Here is an 18,662-nt window from a genome sequence, read left to right on the forward strand (position 1 = left end):
CAATAGCAATATGGTAACCCTAATTCTACCAATGAATTTCTGATTGATAACAAATGTGAGTAAAGGAAGCAAAGCTGCAGACTGAACTAGAACTGCACTCGACAAAGAGCATACCTTCGCCAGGATGAACAAGTTATGTTTTGTATCTCACTGATGGGCCCGATCTGGATGCGGACCTGAACCAAAATCTAACTGCTTGTTCTCGTCTTGTCACATACCCAACTCGTCCACCTAGTTTTGTTATAAGTCGTCCGCAACTTTTGAGACATTGTGCTACATATCGTTTTTGGCCCTCTCTCTCAATGGTGAAGAATCTCTGAATTTTTTTTTAAAGTCTCATATCCAGATGCGTATTCAGATCTTCACCAAAATCAAATTGATTCGTCCTTGTTACACACCCAACCTGTCCACCAGATTTTGACCAAATCCATCCACAATTTTTTGACATATCGTACTATATATCGTTTTTGGCCCTATCTCTCAATGGTGAAGAATCACTTAGAAAATTCTCAGATCCAGATCCGGATCCGGATCTTCACCAAAATCCAACAATTTTGTCCTTGTCACATACCCAACCTATCTACGAAGTTTCGTCCGAATCCGTCCACAAGGTTTTGAGATATCCTGTTCACAAACAGACAGACAGACAGGCAGGGAAACAGACAGACATACAGACAAGCAGACAGCTAAAGAGACAGACAGACAGGGGTGAAAACATAACCTCTGCACACCTTCGGTGGCGGAGGTAATAATTAAATAAATTTAAGACAAAATATATTAACAGCAACCTCCACAGGGAGGTTGGTAAAGTGAAAAAAAGTAAGTGCCCAAAAGTAATTCCAATCCACCTTTTGCAAAATTGGTTTGCCTGTCTTCAGGAAATGAGGAAGTCCACAAGCAGGTCCATCCAGGAAGGTCAAAACAAGACGGTGATCACTGCATTATGACTGATCGACAACTGCCCAAGAGCATCTAGCAAGCAGCTAGCTGACTCAAATAACAGGTGAGTGCCGTCGTAGATTCAACTGTAACTTCAATGTTCAAAGTACCTGAACCATTATTTATGAGTACTAGGGCATGCCCGTACTATATATATATCTAAAATTATATCCCCCCCCTCTATTTACATGAAATGGTTTGGTCCAAAGCGAACGGCTTGCGAGTACGGTGACAATCCCCCCACTCTATTTACATGAAATGGTTTGGTCCAAAGCGAACGGCTTGCGAGTACGGTGACAATCCCCCCCCCCCTCTATTTACATGAAATGGTTTGGTCCAAAGCGAACGGCTTGCGGAGTTTGGTAAAGAAATCGCCATAGCGTGCACGTAATTAGTTTTAAAACATAGTTTAACGGCAACATAGTTTGCCAACGTGAAATAAATGAATACGCTCTCAAATGTGCCGTCCGAGGCAGAGTCTGTTCGCCACGTTCGGCACACGTGATAGCTCGCTGCTCTCTGATTGGTTGAATCGTTTTTTGGACATAGCTCGGTAACTACTTCTCCGATTAATATGTCGCAAATTAGTTTTAATTAGTTTTACAACATAGTTTAACGGCAACATAGTTTGCCAACGTGAAATAAATGAATACGCTCTCAAATGTGCCGTCCGAGGCAGAGTCTGTTCGCCACGTTCGGCACACGTGATAGCTCGCTGCTCTCTGATTGGTTGAATCGTTTTTTGGACATAGCTCGGTAACTACTTCTCCGATTAATATGAAACCTTGAAAAGGCACATCCTCGGGTCCCCAGCAATATACCTGGCAAGTTTAAAGTATATCGGACCCGTGGTTGTCGAGAAACAGCGGTCACAGACATACATACATACATACATACATACATACATACATACATACATACATACATACACACAGAGATTACTGGAATTATAGATAGATAACAATAATACCATGGGAATGGCCACCACAAAGGGGGATGTGAACATTGAAAATGTATATTCAATGCTCACATCCCTCGTCGTGGTTGTCACAAAGCACAGGAGATTATGAAAAAAGGATGATATATAAATCATTGTCAATAGGTACACTGGTACACCTTTATTATAAATATTGACTCGAGTAATCCAGGCATCAGGAATTTCCACCTGAAAGGCCGCAGGTTCCACGCATTGAGGATACTCCAGTTATGGTAAAGAGGCCATGTTTTTTTTTTTTAAGCAATATCTTCCATCAAACATTAAGGTCCCCACTTACACGCAAAATGGCATGGATATTAGACTTCAGATGATGAGTCAAAAATGTTTCCTGAACACAGAATATGGGATGAATATCCAGTGATGTTTACATCATTTTAAAGATCATTACCATGAGCAAAAAGACTAAATATTACAGCATTAGTACATCCACTCCTATGTAAATGATAGCATTCCCTATAGGATAGCACGAGTGAGGAAGCATAATGAGATGAGTCACGATATGTTTGAAGATGCATCAAGTACATATTTTCTTTCTTTGGACATGCAACTACCTTGGAGGGGGAGATTTGCCACCAACATCAGAGGCACAATCCAACTCCAGGGGGATTGTGTTGTTCTTCCACGAAGTACTAATGACTTTGTTCGGACAGGTAGGATGGCCTCGAGGTACACGCACTCACCTCTGAGCAATCTAGCTTGGGTTCGAATCCCGGCCCAGCTATAGACTGTCATCCTGGTGTCTCACAAGCAGGGTGAGGCATCAATCTTTGTGCCGTTCCTCAAATGGGCATTGACCTGGGCGTCCTGTCTGCTGGCATTAGTTGATGGACATTAGAGATCCCACTGTGTCCTTCGCAAAAAGTACCTGAGCTATCGCGAGCACTCTGAACAAATTACAAATTCCCATCCTGACCTACAGAGGACGTGCCATCAGCAGCACGGCTGTGTTCCCAGCAATGATGCAACTAGCAACCGGAGGCTGCATACGAAATGCATGAATTGCAGAATGAATGACTCCAAAAATATTAAGAAACAGCTGTTGCCCGAGTCCAACAATTAATGACTTTAATGATAAATCAAATAAGTTTGGCATCTGAAACACCCAAAAATATCTACACAGCACACCGTCCATGGCTACTCAGATGTCCAATTAAGAATTAGAATCAGTCAATTTAGTAGAAGTTAAAATTTAAACTCGACTATCTCAAGCATAAGGAACTACTACACATTCTGCATCCAAGGGTGCTTAAGAGTAATAGCATAGCTAACCCCCAGAGGCTATCAGAAGGAACTTGCTTGATTCTCACATTCGCAGGACATCCAAGAAAGGCAGCACTGTGAGAACCACCACATTTATGACAAATTAAATTCCTCCTTACACTAACAATCATCAAAATAGTTTCCCTTACCACACCCAGTAATCATCATACCTCATTCGCTGTTTCTGAAGAAACTGGCTCTGTCGTCAAATTGCTGACAATGAAAATATAAAACAAATGCTGGAACATACAGATAGAGAGAAAGCTGGTAAATCTAACGTTGACCCGATCAAGAAGGACTGGATAACAAAACTCAACAAGACCATGGGAAGGGCCTGGACACCTTCCTTCTTTCACAGAAAAAGCTCAACTAAGACCATCCCTTACTGAACAAAGGTTTGAGCAACTCCGCTAAGACAAGTCAAACTAGAACAGCACCCGGTAGAGCGCATACGTCCACCAGGCTGAACAGTTTTCGTTTTGTATACCACTAAACCACCATTCGAAGCCATTTCCCCCATTTTTCCCTGCAGAGCAGGGGTTGGCCTTTTTGGGCACCGTGGTCCCCTTTTTGAAGCGATGTTTTATGGCCGGATGCTCTTCCCGCTGCCAACCCTGTTAGTCGCCTCTTGCGACACACAGGGAATTACCAGTGAACTGGTACTCAATTTGCCAAGCTCGGAAGGATGACAGGCTGAGTCCGAGCCCGAAAAAGGCCAACCCCTGCTCTGTGGGGGAAAATGGCCTCGAAAGGTGGTTCAGTGTTCGAGTATCTATCTATAATTCCAGTAATCTCTGTGTGTGTGTGTGTGTGTGTGTGTGTGTCTGTGTGTGTGTGTGTTTGTCTGTGACCGCTGTTTCTCGACAACCACGGGTCCGATATACTTTAAACTTGCCAGGTATATTGCTGGGGACCCGAGGATGTGCCTTTTCAAGGTTTCATATTAATCGGACAAGTAGTTACCGAGCTATGGCGATTTAGCCGTTCGCCGTTCGCTTTGGCTTTGCGAATGGACCAAACCATTCATGTAAATAGAGGGGGGGGGGGGGGGTTCTGTGGTCGTTCGCTTTGGCTTTGCGAATGGACCAAACCATTTCATGTAAATAGAGGGGGGGGTTCTGTGGTCGTTACTGCCACGCGGTTTGGAATGTTTTTCCGAACGGGCACCCACGTACGGGCACGTCCTAGTATAATTCAATTGGAATAAAATTGATATTTTAAAGGTTATAGAAAAAAAATTCCAGAAGTTTACCACCGTTGACGCAGCGTCTTTTACACCACCTTTTACACCACCATCCCATATTCTGCCCTCATATAAATCCCATACGTTACATAAGTCCTTTGTGCCTGTTGTTTGTGTCCTTTATGACGTCCTTAAAAACCCTAAAAACAGTAAGTTTTTAATTTTGTTTAACTACCAGACAGGCAGACAGAGTAAACAAATTATCTTGCTCCTCTCTGACATGCAATTTTGGGACGAATTCACAGCCAAAGTACAGCTAAACTACAGCTTTGTTTTCCGATTCATGCTCCATTTTGCGAACAAAATGTAACATTCAGAATGAAGTTACTCCTCGATCATGAACCGACGTTTGTAGACAGACAGACAAAGTGAAGCAATTGCTAAACCCCGCTCAATTTCGCTTCACGTGTGTGGGGGTAATGAACTGAGGCGATGAATGGGGTTCATAAAGCCAATTGGCCTCTTCCTCTGTTCACTCATTGTACATTAAGAAGGGTGTTTTTTCAGAGGCCATAATTAAATGGCCTTGGGTACAACCAAGTGCGAGACTTCATTATATAATCCATCAACCCAGTTCTCTCCTTGACCTATATCTCAGGAAAACGAGCCACCAGGTCTCTGTACATGCCCTCATATAAATCCCATACTTCATGCATCCATGCCATTTTCTGGAATGTGAAGTCGATGCCAATCTACCAATCTGAGTCAGAATTTTGACCTTTGTGACCTTGAAAATGACCGTCAACGCCAATATGGAGGATGACATGCAATCCAACCACGTATTTTGCCTCATATAATGTGTAGTTGAAGTAGTTATGGAAGCAGTCAAACAATTTGAATAGTAGTTCATACATCGCTGGTTAAAACTTTCAGTGAAGTCCTAAAGGTTGCGCAGGTGCTTAAAGTTAAAGCCAACAAGTGGATACAAGAAATGGGACGGATAGTTCGGCGAGTCCTCTTTATTTAAAAAGTGCTAAATAATAAACAGTGTAGGGCTTCCTGCTCACAATGTACCAGGAATAAGGTTTACTCAGAATTCTCAAATCAAAATCGAATCTCGGAAAACACCGCTTCGTTGTTAAAACACGACACAAAGGCCTCCCCTTCCGCTCCAGGAAGGGAACGCCAGCAGAGAAATTAACTTTTGGAAAGACATTTCGCCCTGAAAGCGCCAAATGACGGCATTGCGCGGTGTGGCCATGAAGGATTGACGCTCTCGGGGCAGTTAGACTTTTTGAAAGTTATGTATATGGTAAGCTCGGAGGTGGGGTCAACAGGAAGGGCGAGGAGCTGGGACATGCGGGCAGATGCCGAAGCCATTGATCTTTGGCGAGCACGTCACATGTACGGACATAACCGGTGTGCGGTGAGTTCTCTAGTTCCGTGATTCACTTCTACATCTCGTTGAATTTGTTGTTTTTCTGATCAACTTGGCCGTTGCACAATTTCTATACATACTGCAGATGCTGTTTTTGTACATGGTGTATTCAGTATTGTCTTTCTAATTCTAGTTTCTGGCGCTCTCTGTTTTGTGTTTACATCTTTGCCCGTATGTGTGGTGTGTCGTCTGTGTGCTGTGTCTGTGTCTGCCCGTCTGTGTGCTGTGTCTGTGTCTGCCCGTCTGTGTGCCGTGTCTGTGTCTGCCCGTCTGTGTGCCGTGTCTGTGTCTGCCCGTCTGTGTGCCGTGTCGCCCTCTGCCCGTCTGTGTGCCGTGTCGCCCTCTGCCCGTCTGTGTGCCGTGTCGCCCTCTGCCCGTCTGTGTGCCGTGTCGCCCTCTGCCCGTCTGTGTGCCGTGTCGCCCTCTGCCCGTCTGTGTGCCGTGTCGCCCTCTGCCCGTCTGTGTGCCGTGTCGCCCTCTGCCCGTCTGTGTGCCGTGTCGCCCTCTGCCCGTCTGTGTGCCGTGTCGCCCTCTGCCCGTCTGTGTGCCGTGTCGCCCTCTGCCCGTCTGTGTGCCGTGTCGCCCTCTGCCCGTCTGTGTGCCGTGTCGCCCTCTGCCCGTCTGTGTGCCGTGTCGCCCTCTGCCCGTCTGTGTGCCGTGTCGCCCTCTGCCCGTCTGTGTGCCGTGTCGCCCTCTGCCCGTCTGTGTGCCGTGTCGCCCTCTGCCCGTCTGTGTGCCGTGTCGCCCTCTGCCCGTCTGTGTGCCGTGTCGCCCTCTGCCCGTCTGTGTGCCGTGTCGCCCTCTGCCCGTCTGTGTGCCGTGTCGCCCTCTGCCCGTCTGTGTGCCGTGTCGCCCTCTGCCCGTCTGTGTGCCGTGTCGCCCTCTGCCCGTCTGTGTGCCGTGTCGCCCTCTGCCCGTCTGTGTGCCGTGTCGCCCTCTGCCCGTCTGTGTGCCGTGTCGCCCTCTGCCCGTCTGTGTGCCGTGTCGCCCTCTGCCCGTCTGTGTGCCGTGTCGCCCTCTGCCCGTCTGTGTGCCGTGTCGCCCTCTGCCCGTCTGTGTGCCGTGTCGCCCTCTGCCCGTCTGTGTGCCGTGTCGCCCTCTGCCCGTCTGTGTGCCGTGTCGCCCTCTGCCCGTCTGTGTGCCGTGTCGCCCTCTGCCCGTCTGTGTGCCGTGTCGCCCTCTGCCCGTCTGTGTGCCGTGTCGCCCTCTGCCCGTCTGTGTGCCGTGTCGCCCTCTGCCCGTCTGTGTGCCGTGTCGCCCTCTGCCCGTCTGTGTGCCGTGTCGCCCTCTGCCCGTCTGTGTGCCGTGTCGCCCTCTGCCCGTCTGTGTGCCGTGTCGCCCTCTGACCTTCTGTGTCCCGTGTCGCCCTCTGACCTTCTGTGTGCCGTGTCGCCCTCTGACCTTCTGTGTGCCGTGTCGCCCTCTGCCCGTCTGTGTGCCGTGTCGCCCTCTGCCCGTCTGTGTGCCGTGTCGCCCTCTGCCCGTCTGTGTGCCGTGTCGCACTCTGACCTTCTGTGTGCCGTGTCGCACTCTGACCTGTGTGCCGTGTCGCACTCTGACCTTCTGTGTGCCGTGTCGCACTCTGACCTTCTGTGTGCCGTGTCGCCCTCTGACCTGTGTGCCGTGTCGCCCTCTGACCTGTGTGCCGTGTCGCCCTCTGACCTTCTGTGTGCCGTGTCGCCCTCTGACCTTCTGTGTGCCGTGTCGCCCTCTGACCTTCTGTGTGCCATGTCGCCCTCTGACCTTCTGTGTGCCCTGTCGCCCTCTGACCTGTGTGCTATGTCGCCCTCTGACCTGTGTGCCGTGTCACCCTCTGACCTTCTGTGTGCCGTGTCGCCCTCTGACCTGTGTGTCGTGTCGCCCTCTGACCTTCTGTGTGCCCTGTCGCCCGCCTGTCTGTGTGCCGTGTCGCCCGCCTGTCTGTGTGCCGTGTCGCCTGCTTGTCTGTGTGCCGTGTCGCCTGCTTGTCTGTGTGCCGTGTCGCCCGATGACCACCTGTGTGCCGTGTCGCCCGATGACCTCCTGTGTGCCGTGTCGCCCGATGACCTTCTGTGTGCCGTGTCGCCCTCTGACCTTCTGTGTGCCGTGTCGCCCTCTGACCTTCTGTGTGCCGTGTCGCCCTCTGACCTGTGTGCCGTGTCGCCCTCTGACCTTCTGTGTGCCGTGTCGCCCTCTGACCTTCTGTGTGCCGTGTCGCCCTCTGACCTTCTGTGTGCCGTGTCGCCCTCTGACCTTCTGTGTGCCGTGTCGCCCTCTGACCTGTGTGCCGTGTCGCCCTCTGACCTGTGTGCCGTGTCGCCCTCTGACCTGTGTGCCGTGTCGCCTACCTGTCTGTGTGCCGTGTCGCCTGCCTGTCTGTGTGCCGTGTCGCCTGCCTGTCTGTGTGCCGTGTCGCCTGCCTGTCTGTGTGCCGTGTCGCCTGCCTGTCTGTGTGCCGTGTCGCATTCCTGTCTGTGTGCCGTGTCGCATTCCTGTCTGTGTGCCGTGTCGCCTGCCTGTCTGTGTGCCGTGTCGCCTGCCTGTCTGTGCCGTGTCGCCCGGTGACCTTCTGTGTGCCGTGTCGCCCGGTGACCTTCTGTGTGCCGTGTCGCCCAGTGACCTTCTGTGTGCCGTGTCGCCCTCTGACCTGTGTGCCGTGTCGCCCAATGACCTTCTGTGTGCCGTGTCGCCCTCTGACCTGTGTGCCGTGTCGCCCTCTGACCTATGTGCCGTGTCGCCCTCTGACCTGTGTGCCGTGTCGCCCTCTGACCTGTGTGCCGTGTCGCCCTCTGACCTTCTGTGTGCCGTGTCGGCCCCTGACCTGTGTGCCGTGTCGGCCCCTGACCTGTGTGCCGTGTCGCCCTCTGACCTGTGTGCCGTGTCGCCCTCTGACCTGTGTGCCGTGTCGCCCTCTGACCTGTGTGCCGTGTCGCCCTCTGACCTGTGTGCCGTGTCGCCCTCTGACCTGTGTGCCGTGTCGCCCTCTGACCTGTGTGCCGTGTCGCCCTCTGACCTGTGTGCCGTGTCGCCCTCTGACCTGTGTGCCGTGTCGCCCTCTGACCTGTGTGCCGTGTCGCCCTCTGACCTGTGTGCCGTGTCACCCTCTGACCTGTGTGCCGTGTCGCCCTCTGACCTGTGTGCCGTGTCACCCTCTGACCTGTGTGCCGTGTCGCCCTCTGACCTGTGTGCCTTGTCGCCCTCTGACCTGTGTGCCTTGTCGCCCTCTGACCTGTGTGCCGTGTCGCCCTCTGACTTTCTGTGTGCCGTGTCACCCTCTGACCTGTGTGCCGTGTCGCCCTCTGACCTTCTGTGTGCCGTGTCGCCCTCTGCCCGTCTGTGTGCCGTGTCGCCCTCTGCCCGTCTGTGTGCCGTGTCGCCCTCTGCCCGTCTGTGTGCCGTGTCGCCCTCTGCCCGTCTGTGTGCCGTGTCGCCCTCTGCCCGTCTGTGTGCCGTGTCGCCCTCTGCCCGTCTGTGTGCCGTGTCGCCCTCTGCCCGTCTGTGTGCCGTGTCGCCCTCTGCCCGTCTGTGTGCCGTGTCGCCCTCTGCCCGTCTGTGTGCCGTGTCGCCCTCTGCCCGTCTGTGTGCCGTGTCGCCCTCTGCCCGTCTGTGTGCCGTGTCGCCCTCTGCCCGTCTGTGTGCCGTGTCGCCCTCTGCCCGTCTGTGTGCCGTGTCGCCCTCTGCCCGTCTGTGTGCCGTGTCGCCCTCTGACCTTCTGTGTGCCGTGTCGCCCTCTGACCTTCTGTGTGCCGTGTCGCCCTCTGACCTTCTGTGTGCCGTGTCGCCCTCTGACCTTCTGTGTGCCGTGTCGCCCTCTGACCTTCTGTGTGCCGTGTCGCCCTCTGACCTTCTGTGTGCCGTGTCGCCCTCTGACCTTCTGTGTGCCGTGTCGCCCTCTGACCTGTGTGCCGTGTCGCCCTCTGACCTGTGTGCCGTGTCGCCCTCTGACCTTCTGTGTGCCGTGTCGCCCTCTGACCTTCTGTGTGCCGTGTCGCCCTCTGACCTTCTGTGTGCCGTGTCGCCCTCTGACCTTCTGTGTGCCGTGTCGCCCTCTGACCTTCTGTGTGCCGTGTCGCACTCTGACCTTCTGTGTGCCGTGTCGCACTCTGACCTTCTGTGTGCCGTGTCGCCCTCTGACCTGTGTGCCGTGTCGCCCTCTGACCTGTGTGCCGTGTCGCCCTCTGACCTTCTGTGTGCCGTGTCGCCCTCTGACCTTCTGTGTGCCGTGTCGCCCTCTGACCTTCTGTGTGCCGTGTCGCCCTCTGACCTTCTGTGTGCCATGTCGCCCTCTGACCTTCTGTGTGCCCTGTCGCCCTCTGACCTGTGTGCCATGTCGCCCTCTGACCTGTGTGCCGTGTCACCCTCTGACCTTCTGTGTGCCGTGTCGCCCTCTGACCTTCTGTGTGCCCTGTCGCCCGCCTGTCTGTGTGCCGTGTCGCCCGCCTGTCTGTGTGCCGTGTCGCCTGCTTGTCTGTGTGCCGTGTCGCCTGCTTGTCTGTGTGCCGTGTCGCCCGATGACCACCTGTGTGCAGTGTCGCCCGATGACCTCCTGTGTGCCGTGTCGCCCGATGACCTTCTGTGTGCCGTGTCGCCCTCTGACCTTCTGTGTGCCGTGTCGCCCTCTGACCTTCTGTGTGCCGTGTCGCCCTCTGACCTGTGTGCCGTGTCGCCCTCTGACCTTCTGTGTGCCGTGTCGCCCTCTGACCTTCTGTGTGCCGTGTCGCCCTCTGACCTTCTGTGTGCCGTGTCGCCCTCTGACCTTCTGTGTGCCGTGTCGCCCTCTGACCTTCTGTGTGCCGTGTCGCCCTCTGACCTTCTGTGTGCCGTGTCGCCCTCTGACCTGTGTGCCGTGTCGCCCTCTGACCTGTGTGCCGTGTCACCTGCCTGTCTGTGTGCCGTGTCGCCTGCCTGTCTGTGTGCCGTGTCGCCTGCCTGTCTGTGTGCCGTGTCGCCTGCCTGTCTGTGTGCCGTGTCGCCTGCCTGTCTGTGTGCCGTGTCGCATTCCTGTCTGTGTGCCGTGTCGCATTCCTGTCTGTGTGCCGTGTCGCCTGCCTGTCTGTGTGCCGTGTCGCCTGCCTGTCTGTGCCGTGTCGCCCGGTGACCTTCTGTGTGCCGTGTCGCCCGGTGACCTTCTGTGTGCCGTGTCGCCCAGTGACCTTCTGTGTGCCGTGTCGCCCTCTGACCTGTGTGCCGTGTCGCCCAATGACCTTCTGTGTGCCGTGTCGCCCTCTGACCTGTGTGCCGTGTCGCCCTCTGACCTATGTGCCGTGTCGCCCTCTGACCTGTGTGCCGTGTCGCCCTCTGACCTGTGTGCCGTGTCGCCCTCTGACCTTCTGTGTGCCGTGTCGGCCCCTGACCTGTGTGCCGTGTCGGCCCCTGACCTGTGTGCCGTGTCGCCCTCTGACCTGTGTGCCGTGTCGCCCTCTGACCTGTGTGCCGTGTCGCCCTCTGACCTGTGTGCCGTGTCGCCCTCTGACCTGTGTGCCGTGTCGCCCTCTGACCTGTGTGCCGTGTCGCCCTCTGACCTGTGTGCCGTGTCGCCCTCTGACCTGTGTGCCGTGTCGCCCTCTGACCTGTGTGCCGTGTCGCCCTCTGACCTGTGTGCCGTGTCACCCTCTGACCTGTGTGCCGTGTCACCCTCTGACCTGTGTGCCGTGTCGCCCTCTGACCTGTGTGCCGTGTCACCCTCTGACCTGTGTGCCGTGTCGCCCTCTGACCTGTGTGCCTTGTCGCCCTCTGACCTGTGTGCCTTGTCGCCCTCTGACCTGTGTGCCGTGTCGCCCTCTGACTTTCTGTGTGCCGTGTCACCCTCTGACCTGTGTGCCGTGTCGCCCTCTGACCTTCTGTGTGCCGTGTCGCCCTCTGACCTGTGTGTCGTGTCGCCCTCTGACCTTCTGTGTGCCGTGTCGCCCTCTGACCTTCTGTGTGCCGTGTCGCCCTCTGACCTGTGTGCCGTGTCGCCCTCTGACCTGTGTGCCGTGTCGCCCTCTGTCCTTCTGTTTTCCCTGTCGCCCTCTGACCTTCTGTGTGCCGTGTCAGCCTCTGACCTTCTGTGTGCCCTGTCGGCCTCTGACCTTCTGTGTGCCGTGTCGGCCTCTGACCTGTGTGCCGTGTCGGCCTCTGACCTTCTGTGTGCCGTGTCGGCCTCTGACCTGTGTGCCGTGTCGGCCTCTGACCTTCTGTGTGCCGTGTCGGCCTCTGACCTTCTGTGTGCCGTGTCGCCCTCTGACCTTCTGTGTGCCGTGTCGTCCTCTGACCTTCTGTGTGCCGTGTCGTCCTCTGACCTTCTGTGTGCCGTGTCGTCCTCTGACCTTCTGTGTGCCGTGTCGTCCTCTGACCTTCTGTGTGCCGTGTCGGCCTCTGACCTTCTGTGTGCCGTGTCGCCCTCTGACCTGTGCCGTGTCGCCCTCTGACCTTCTGTGTGCCGTGTCGCCCTCTGACCTTCTGTGTGCCGTGTCGCCCTCTGACCTGTGTGCCGTGTCGCCCTCTGACCGGTGTGCCATGTCGCCCTCTGACCTTCTGTGTGCCGTGTCGCCCTCTGATCTGTGTGCCGTGTCGCCCTCTGACCTGTGTGCCGTGTCGCCCGATGACCTTTTGTGTGCCGTGTCGCCCTCTGACCTTCTGTGTGCCGTGTCGCCCTCTGACCTTCTGTGTGCCGTGTCGCCCTCTGACCTGTGTGCCGTGTCGCCCTCTGACCTGTGTGCCGTGTCGCCTGCCTGTCTGTGTGCCGTGTCGCCTGCCTGTCTGTGTGCCGTGTCGCCTGCCTGTCTGTGTGCCGTGTCGCATTCCTGTCTGTGTGCCGTGTCGCCTGCCTGTCTGTGTGCCGTGTCGCCTGCCTGTCTGTGCCGTGTCGCCTGCCTGTCTGTGCCGTGTCGCCTGCTTGTCTGTGTGCCGTGTCGCCGGTGACCTTCTGTGTGCCGTGTCGCCCTCTGACCTGTGTGCCGTGTCGCCCTCTGACCTTCTGTGTGCCGTGTCGCCCTCTGATCTGTGTGCCGTGTCGCCCTCTGACCTGTGTGCCGTGTCGCCCGATGACCTTTTGTGTGCCGTGTCGCCCTCTGACCTTCTGTGTGCCGTGTCGCCCTCTGACCTATGTGCCGTGTCGCCCTCTGACCTTCTGTGTGCCGTGTCGCCCTCTGACCTTCTGTGTGCCGTGTCGCCCTCTGACCTTCTGTGTGCCGTGTCGGCATCTGACCTGTGTGCCGTGTCGGCCTCTGACCTGTGTGCCGTGTCGGCCTCTGACCTGTGTGCCGTGTCGCCCTCTGACCTGTGTGCCGTGTCGCCCTCTGACCTTCTGTGTGCCGTGTCGCCCTCTGACCTGTGTGCCGTGTCGCCCTCTGACCTGTGTGCCGTGTCGCCCTCTGACCTGTGTGCCGTGTCGCCCTCTGACCTGTGTGCCATGTCGCCCTCTGACCTGTGTGCCGTGTCGCCCTCTGACCTGTGTGCCGTGTCACCCTCTGACCTGTGTGCCGTGTCACCCTCTGACCAGTGTGCCATGTCGCCCTCTGACCTATGTGCCGTGTCGCCCTCTGACCTTCTATGTGCCGTGTCGCCCTCTGACCTGTGTGCCGTGTCGCCCTCTGACCTTCTGTGTGCCGTGTCGCCCTCTGACCTTCTGTGTGCCGTGTCGCCCTCTGACCTTCTGTGTGTCGTGGCGCCCTCTGACCTGTGTGCCGTGTCGCCCTCTGACCTTCTGTGTGCCGTGTCGCCCTCTGACCTTCTGTTTGCCCTGTCGCCCTCTGACCTTCTGTGTGCCGTGTCGGCCTCTGACCTTCTGTGTGCCCTGTCGGCCTCTGACCTTCTGTGTGCCGTGTCGGCCTCTGACCTTCTGTGTGCCGTGTCGGCCTCTGACCTTCTGTGTGCCGTGTCGGCCTCTGACCTTCTGTGTGCCGTGTCGGCCTCTGACCTTCTGTGTGCCGTGTCGGCCTCTGACCTTCTGTGTGCCGTGTCGCCTGCCTGTCTGTGTGCCGTGTCGCCTGCCCGTCTGTGTGCCGTGTCGCCTTCCTGTCTGTGTGCCGTGTCGCCTGCCTGCCTGTGTGCCGTTTCGCCCTCTGACCTTCTGTGTGCCCTGTCGCCTGCCTGTCTGTGTGCCGTTTCACCCTCTGACCTCTGTGTGCCGTGTCGCCTGCCTGCCTGTCTGTGTGCCGTGCCGTGTCCCCTGCCTGTCTGTGTGCCGTGTCGCCTGCCTGTCTGTGTGCCGTGTCGCCTGCCTGTCTGTGTGCCGTGTCGCCTGCCTGTCTGTGTGCCGTGTCGCCTGCCTGTCTGTGTGCCGTGTCGCCTGCCTGTCTGTGTGCCGTGTCGCCTGCCTGTCTGTGTGCCGTGTCGCCTGCCTGTCTGTGTGCCGTGTCGCCTGCCTGTCTGTCTGCCTTGTCGTCGTCTCTCCTTGTCTGTATTTTATTCGGCATTTTCCCCCTTTCATGATTGTATGTCTTTGGTCAAGCTGTGACTTCCTGTTTTCTTTGTTGTTGTTTTTAAATATTGCTACATGGCTGCAGTTTTGAGAATGTTTCTGTCTCTCCAGCTGCCATGTTTATAACTGATGCAATTGATCCCATGTTGGAGCTACTGGCACTGGTGGATGGCTTAAAACTTGCCATCGTCACCACTATCCTCTACCTCCTCGTCCGCTGTCTCAACCTCAACAGTGCCACGACCTCCCCAAACCTCACCTTTCTCAACTCACCACTGTCCCAACACCTCCTTAAGTTCTGCCCTCTTCTCAGCACAGAGTAGGCATGCAAAGAACACATTTGGCATTGGACATTATATCATTAATTATTTCTGGTGGTGACATTCAGATTGGTTATTTTGATTATTTAAATTGTTATTATTCCACAAATACAGTATAACGTTCTCATTTGAACTGTGTGCTTGGCTTGTATATTTGTTCATTAATTTCGTATGCAGCCTGTGGCGGCTGGTTGCCTCATTGACGCAGTGGCCCCTGTACATTAGAGAAATCATTTGGAATTTGGTCAGTGTACCGGTAATAGCTCACCTACTCTTCACAGGACACCTTGGTATATTTAACGTCCACCAACTAATGCTGGGAGACGGGACACCCTGTTCACTGTCCATCGAAGAAACGGCACTCACATTGATGCCTCTCCCTGCCTGCAAAACACCAGGGTGACAGTTAATAGCTGAGTCGGGATTCGAACCCTGCGAGACGTCTCAGAGGCGAGTGTGCGTAACTCTGGGCTATGCTGCCTGACTTTTCCATTTGGCTTGTGCCTTTTACTCGTACTGCTTTTGGCACCGTGTTTCATACGGTGTTGCCTGAAAGTCAGTCGGTAAATATTGTTGCCAAGCAACTCTTCTATTGTCGTTATGAGGAAGCGGCGTCTCCACCGTCTCTACAAGGCACATATTCCTTAAAAGAGTGCTGGGGAATTGCTTTTCCACCATTTTTACCTCTGCACCAGAAGGATTCCTGCTGTGGAATTATAACACTTTGGTTCAGTTGGCTTTAAATGGTTAAGATTCCATATGTGGCACCAAAATGCAACATTGTGTTAAGCGCACATGACTTCCGTTTTCCATTTACTTGAAGTACTGCATCTTAATTTCCTTATTTGGCTTTTGGCGATTTGGTTGTGGTTGTATTCCACAGCTGTAGCGTTAAGAATGTTGTCATGGCTTGTTTTGTTGGCGGCTTGTCAAGTAAAACCAAAGCTAATATGGCTCAACATGTTACCTCGACTAACACCACTCAAAAATCCACTTCTAAAAAAAATCACTGCCGTGAACATTATTACCTTCGCAAAAGCGGAAGGTTATGTTTTGATCGCTGTGTATTTATTTGTATGTCTGTGTGTGTGTGTGTGTGTATGTTATTCGCATAACTCAAAAAGTATTCAACCGAATTGCATGAAATTTGGTGGGATGATTGGTTATTATACGGGACACATTTGATTAGATTTTGGGAGCAATCGGGTCAAAGGTCAAGGTCAAGGTCACGAAAAGGTCAAAATCGTATTTTTGTTGTTCTGTTCCCTACACTCCCATGCCAAGTACAGAACAGTAGCTGCGGCGAAGGTATGCGCTCTACCTAAATGCTCTTCTAAACTTCTAAAAAAAATCACTGCCGTGAACATTATTACGATTTTGTAACTCGGTAGAGCGCATACCTTCGCCGCAGCTACTTTTGTTGCCAAAATAAAAGACTACAAGATCTGTGTAGCAAAGCATTTTGGCATTAGTTTCATACAAATTGGACACAAATTGACCGCGCTATGGTAAAAAGACGATTTTGACCTTTTCATGACCTTGACCTTGACCTTTGACCCGATCGATTCCAAAATCTAATCAAATGGTTCCCGGATAATAACCTATCATCCCACCAAATTTCATGCGAATCGGTTGAATACTTTTTGAGTTATGCGAATAACATACACACACACACACAGACATCTATCTATAATTCCAGTAATCTCTGTACGTTTGTACGTCTGTACGTTTGTCTGTGACCGCTGTTTCTCGACAACCACGGGTCCGATATACTTTTAACTTGCCAGGTATATTGCTGGGGACCCGAGGATGTGCCTTTTCAAGGTTTCATATTAATCGGACAATTACTTACCGAGCTATGTCCAAAAAACGATTCAACCAATCAGAGAGCAGCGAACTATCGCGTGTGCCGAACGTGGCGGACACACTCTGCCTCGGATGGCACATTTGAGAGCGTATTCATTTATTTCACGTTTGCAAACTATGTTGGCGTTAAACTATGTTTTAAAACTAATAAAAACGAATTTGCGTTTCATTCGCTTTCCTGCGCGTTTGTGCACGCGATGGCGATTTCTTTACCAAACTCCGGAAGCCGTTCGCTTTGGACCAAACCATTTCATGTAAATAGAGGGGGGGGATTGTCACCGTACTCGCAAGCCGTTCGCTTTGGACCAAACCATTGCATGTAAATAGAGGGGGGGGATTGTCACCGTACTCGCAAGCCGTTCGCTTTGGACCAAACCATTTCATGTAAATAGAGGGGGGGGATATAATTTTAGATATAGATATACGGGCAATGCCCTAGTACAAATAAATACACAGCGATCAAAACATAACCTTCTGCAGTAGCTCCGCTCTACCTACTCTAAAAAAAATCACTGCCGTGAACATTATTTTGTTTGTTTGTACAGAGTACATGATTGTGACGCAAGTGCAAAAACAGTTCTATTTATAAGAACAAAATTGGCAATAACATGAAAATTGTTGGATTAACTGCACTTCTTCAATATACCTCACCTACAAAAACAAGACCAAAAGTCTAACAGCGGCTTAGCTGGGCTTGTAAAATATTATAAACCACAAACACATATTAGCTTTTCAAACCGTCATTAATGCTGTTTATAACATTAAACAAAGAAATATGGAGGAATCTCGACATCCATGAGGTAATTTTTACTTTCAAAACTGAGGGAAGATCTACTGTAATCTATACACCCCACAAGGGTTGGAGGTGTGCTCATTCACGAAGCAGCTAGCTAGCGCTTGCCAAGCCAGCCGTTCCTTAATGGTTTTGAATGGAGTGCTTGCTCGAATGCTTAAACCAAATGGCGATCTCTCCACAAGAAACTTGGTAAATGAACAGACACCCAATGTTCTTGAGACCCGACCATAGATCTACTGTAATCTATACACCCCACAAGGGTTGGAGGTGTGCTCATTCACCAAGCAGCTAGCTAGCGCTTGCCAAGCCAGCCGTTCCTTGATGGTTTTGAATGGAGTGCTTTCTCGAATGCTTCAACCAAATGGCGATCTCCACAAGAAACTTGGTAAATGAACACACATCCAATGTTCTTGAGACCCGACCATAGATCGACTGTAATCTATATACCCCAAAGATGAATGGCCCTTCCTGCCACTCCCGTAGTAAGTGGGTGTTCTTATAAATTAAAATGTCGGTCGGTGCATTCAGCAGTCGTAATGACATCATTGACGTAATGACGTAACGGACACAAAACTGCCGCTACTTTAATATGTAGAACATGATATATTTTAACTTCCAATATGTTTGCAGTCACTACGAAGGGATTAGTGTTATGATTAGATTTACTATAATATTAACGTTAAGTTATCATTATTTCGAAAGTGATATGACTATCAAAAAACCGAGGTGAATTCCTTACTTCCTCGGTTATTAATATTTGTGCCGAACAACGCTCGTCACTGATCATGAACCATACACCGCTTCAATCCATTAACTTTCCATTCACGACATTGGGATTAAAGTATTATGGTTACATTTACTATAATATTATTATTATTACGAAAACGATACTACTGAAACGATACACTACTGTATTAAGAAACCTGGGCTTAATTTGTCTGAAGCGGTTCAAAGATGAGTTATAACGCCTAAGGCCTATACGTACCGTATTGTTGGTATTGTTTGAAGAGACGTAACACCGATGCTTTCGATATTTGATGGTCATTTAAAAAATCGGTTTGTTTGTTGCACACTGAATGAAAAACGTGAAGGTAGAGCATGGTGATTGTGATATATGACAGGTTCGACGATATGTTCGGCATGGATGGCATATAAATAAAAATGGCGGAGTTTTGAGAGGCAGCTGCATACGCCGTAATGACATCAGACATAATCGCATCATCCTGTCATGTGACCAGATCCTCAGCTCTGATTGTTATACGTTTGAGGGGACAGACATACATACATACTGACGGACAAACTGTTCTAGAAGGCTCTGCCCGATGGGCTACGCCGTAAAAATACTTTGATATACTTCACCTTTCCAAGTTATCGGTATTTCCCACCTTCCCCACCCCTACTCCCACACCTCTTTTTGTTTGTTCCTTTTTTGTTTCATCCACACTTCCCACCCCTTCCTCCTCCTGTGTTTCATTCTGCT

At 52.4% G+C, this 18,662-nt stretch overlaps 2 protein-coding genes across 8 annotated transcripts in view; one reads left to right on the forward strand and one right to left on the reverse strand.

Moving 5' to 3' along the window:
- EDIL3 (EGF like and discoidin domains 3) overlaps positions 1 to 1,037 on the reverse strand; it is a 55,819-nt gene extending 54,782 nt beyond the window's left edge. For all 5 annotated transcript variants that reach the window (XM_078779857.1, XM_078779858.1, XM_078779855.1 and 2 more), the window contains exon 1: positions 849 to 1,037. The gene's annotated coding sequence lies outside the window, so the exon portion shown is untranslated. The remainder of the gene's footprint in view (positions 1 to 848) is intronic.
- Positions 1,038 to 5,686: 4,649 nt separating this feature from the next.
- The window catches only part of ABHD2 (abhydrolase domain containing 2, acylglycerol lipase), an 88,971-nt gene continuing 75,995 nt past the window's right edge, over positions 5,687 to 18,662 (forward strand). Inside the window, exons 1-2 of one of the 3 annotated variants that reach the window (XM_068120054.2) lie at positions 5,687 to 5,805; positions 14,312 to 14,519. In XM_068120054.2, coding sequence (XP_067976155.2) covers positions 14,317 to 14,519 — 203 coding nt within the window. In that variant the 5' untranslated portion in view covers positions 5,687 to 5,805; positions 14,312 to 14,316. Of the gene's footprint in view, positions 5,806 to 14,311; positions 14,520 to 14,832; positions 14,971 to 18,662 lie in introns of those variants that run through there. The other 2 variants (XM_068120055.2, XM_078779859.1) reach the window with 2 other exon arrangements.

This window comes from Myxine glutinosa, chromosome 6, assembly GCF_964187855.1.
Source record: "Myxine glutinosa chromosome 6, kmMyxGlut1.1, whole genome shotgun sequence".
NCBI lineage: Eukaryota > Metazoa > Chordata > Myxini > Myxiniformes > Myxinidae > Myxine > Myxine glutinosa.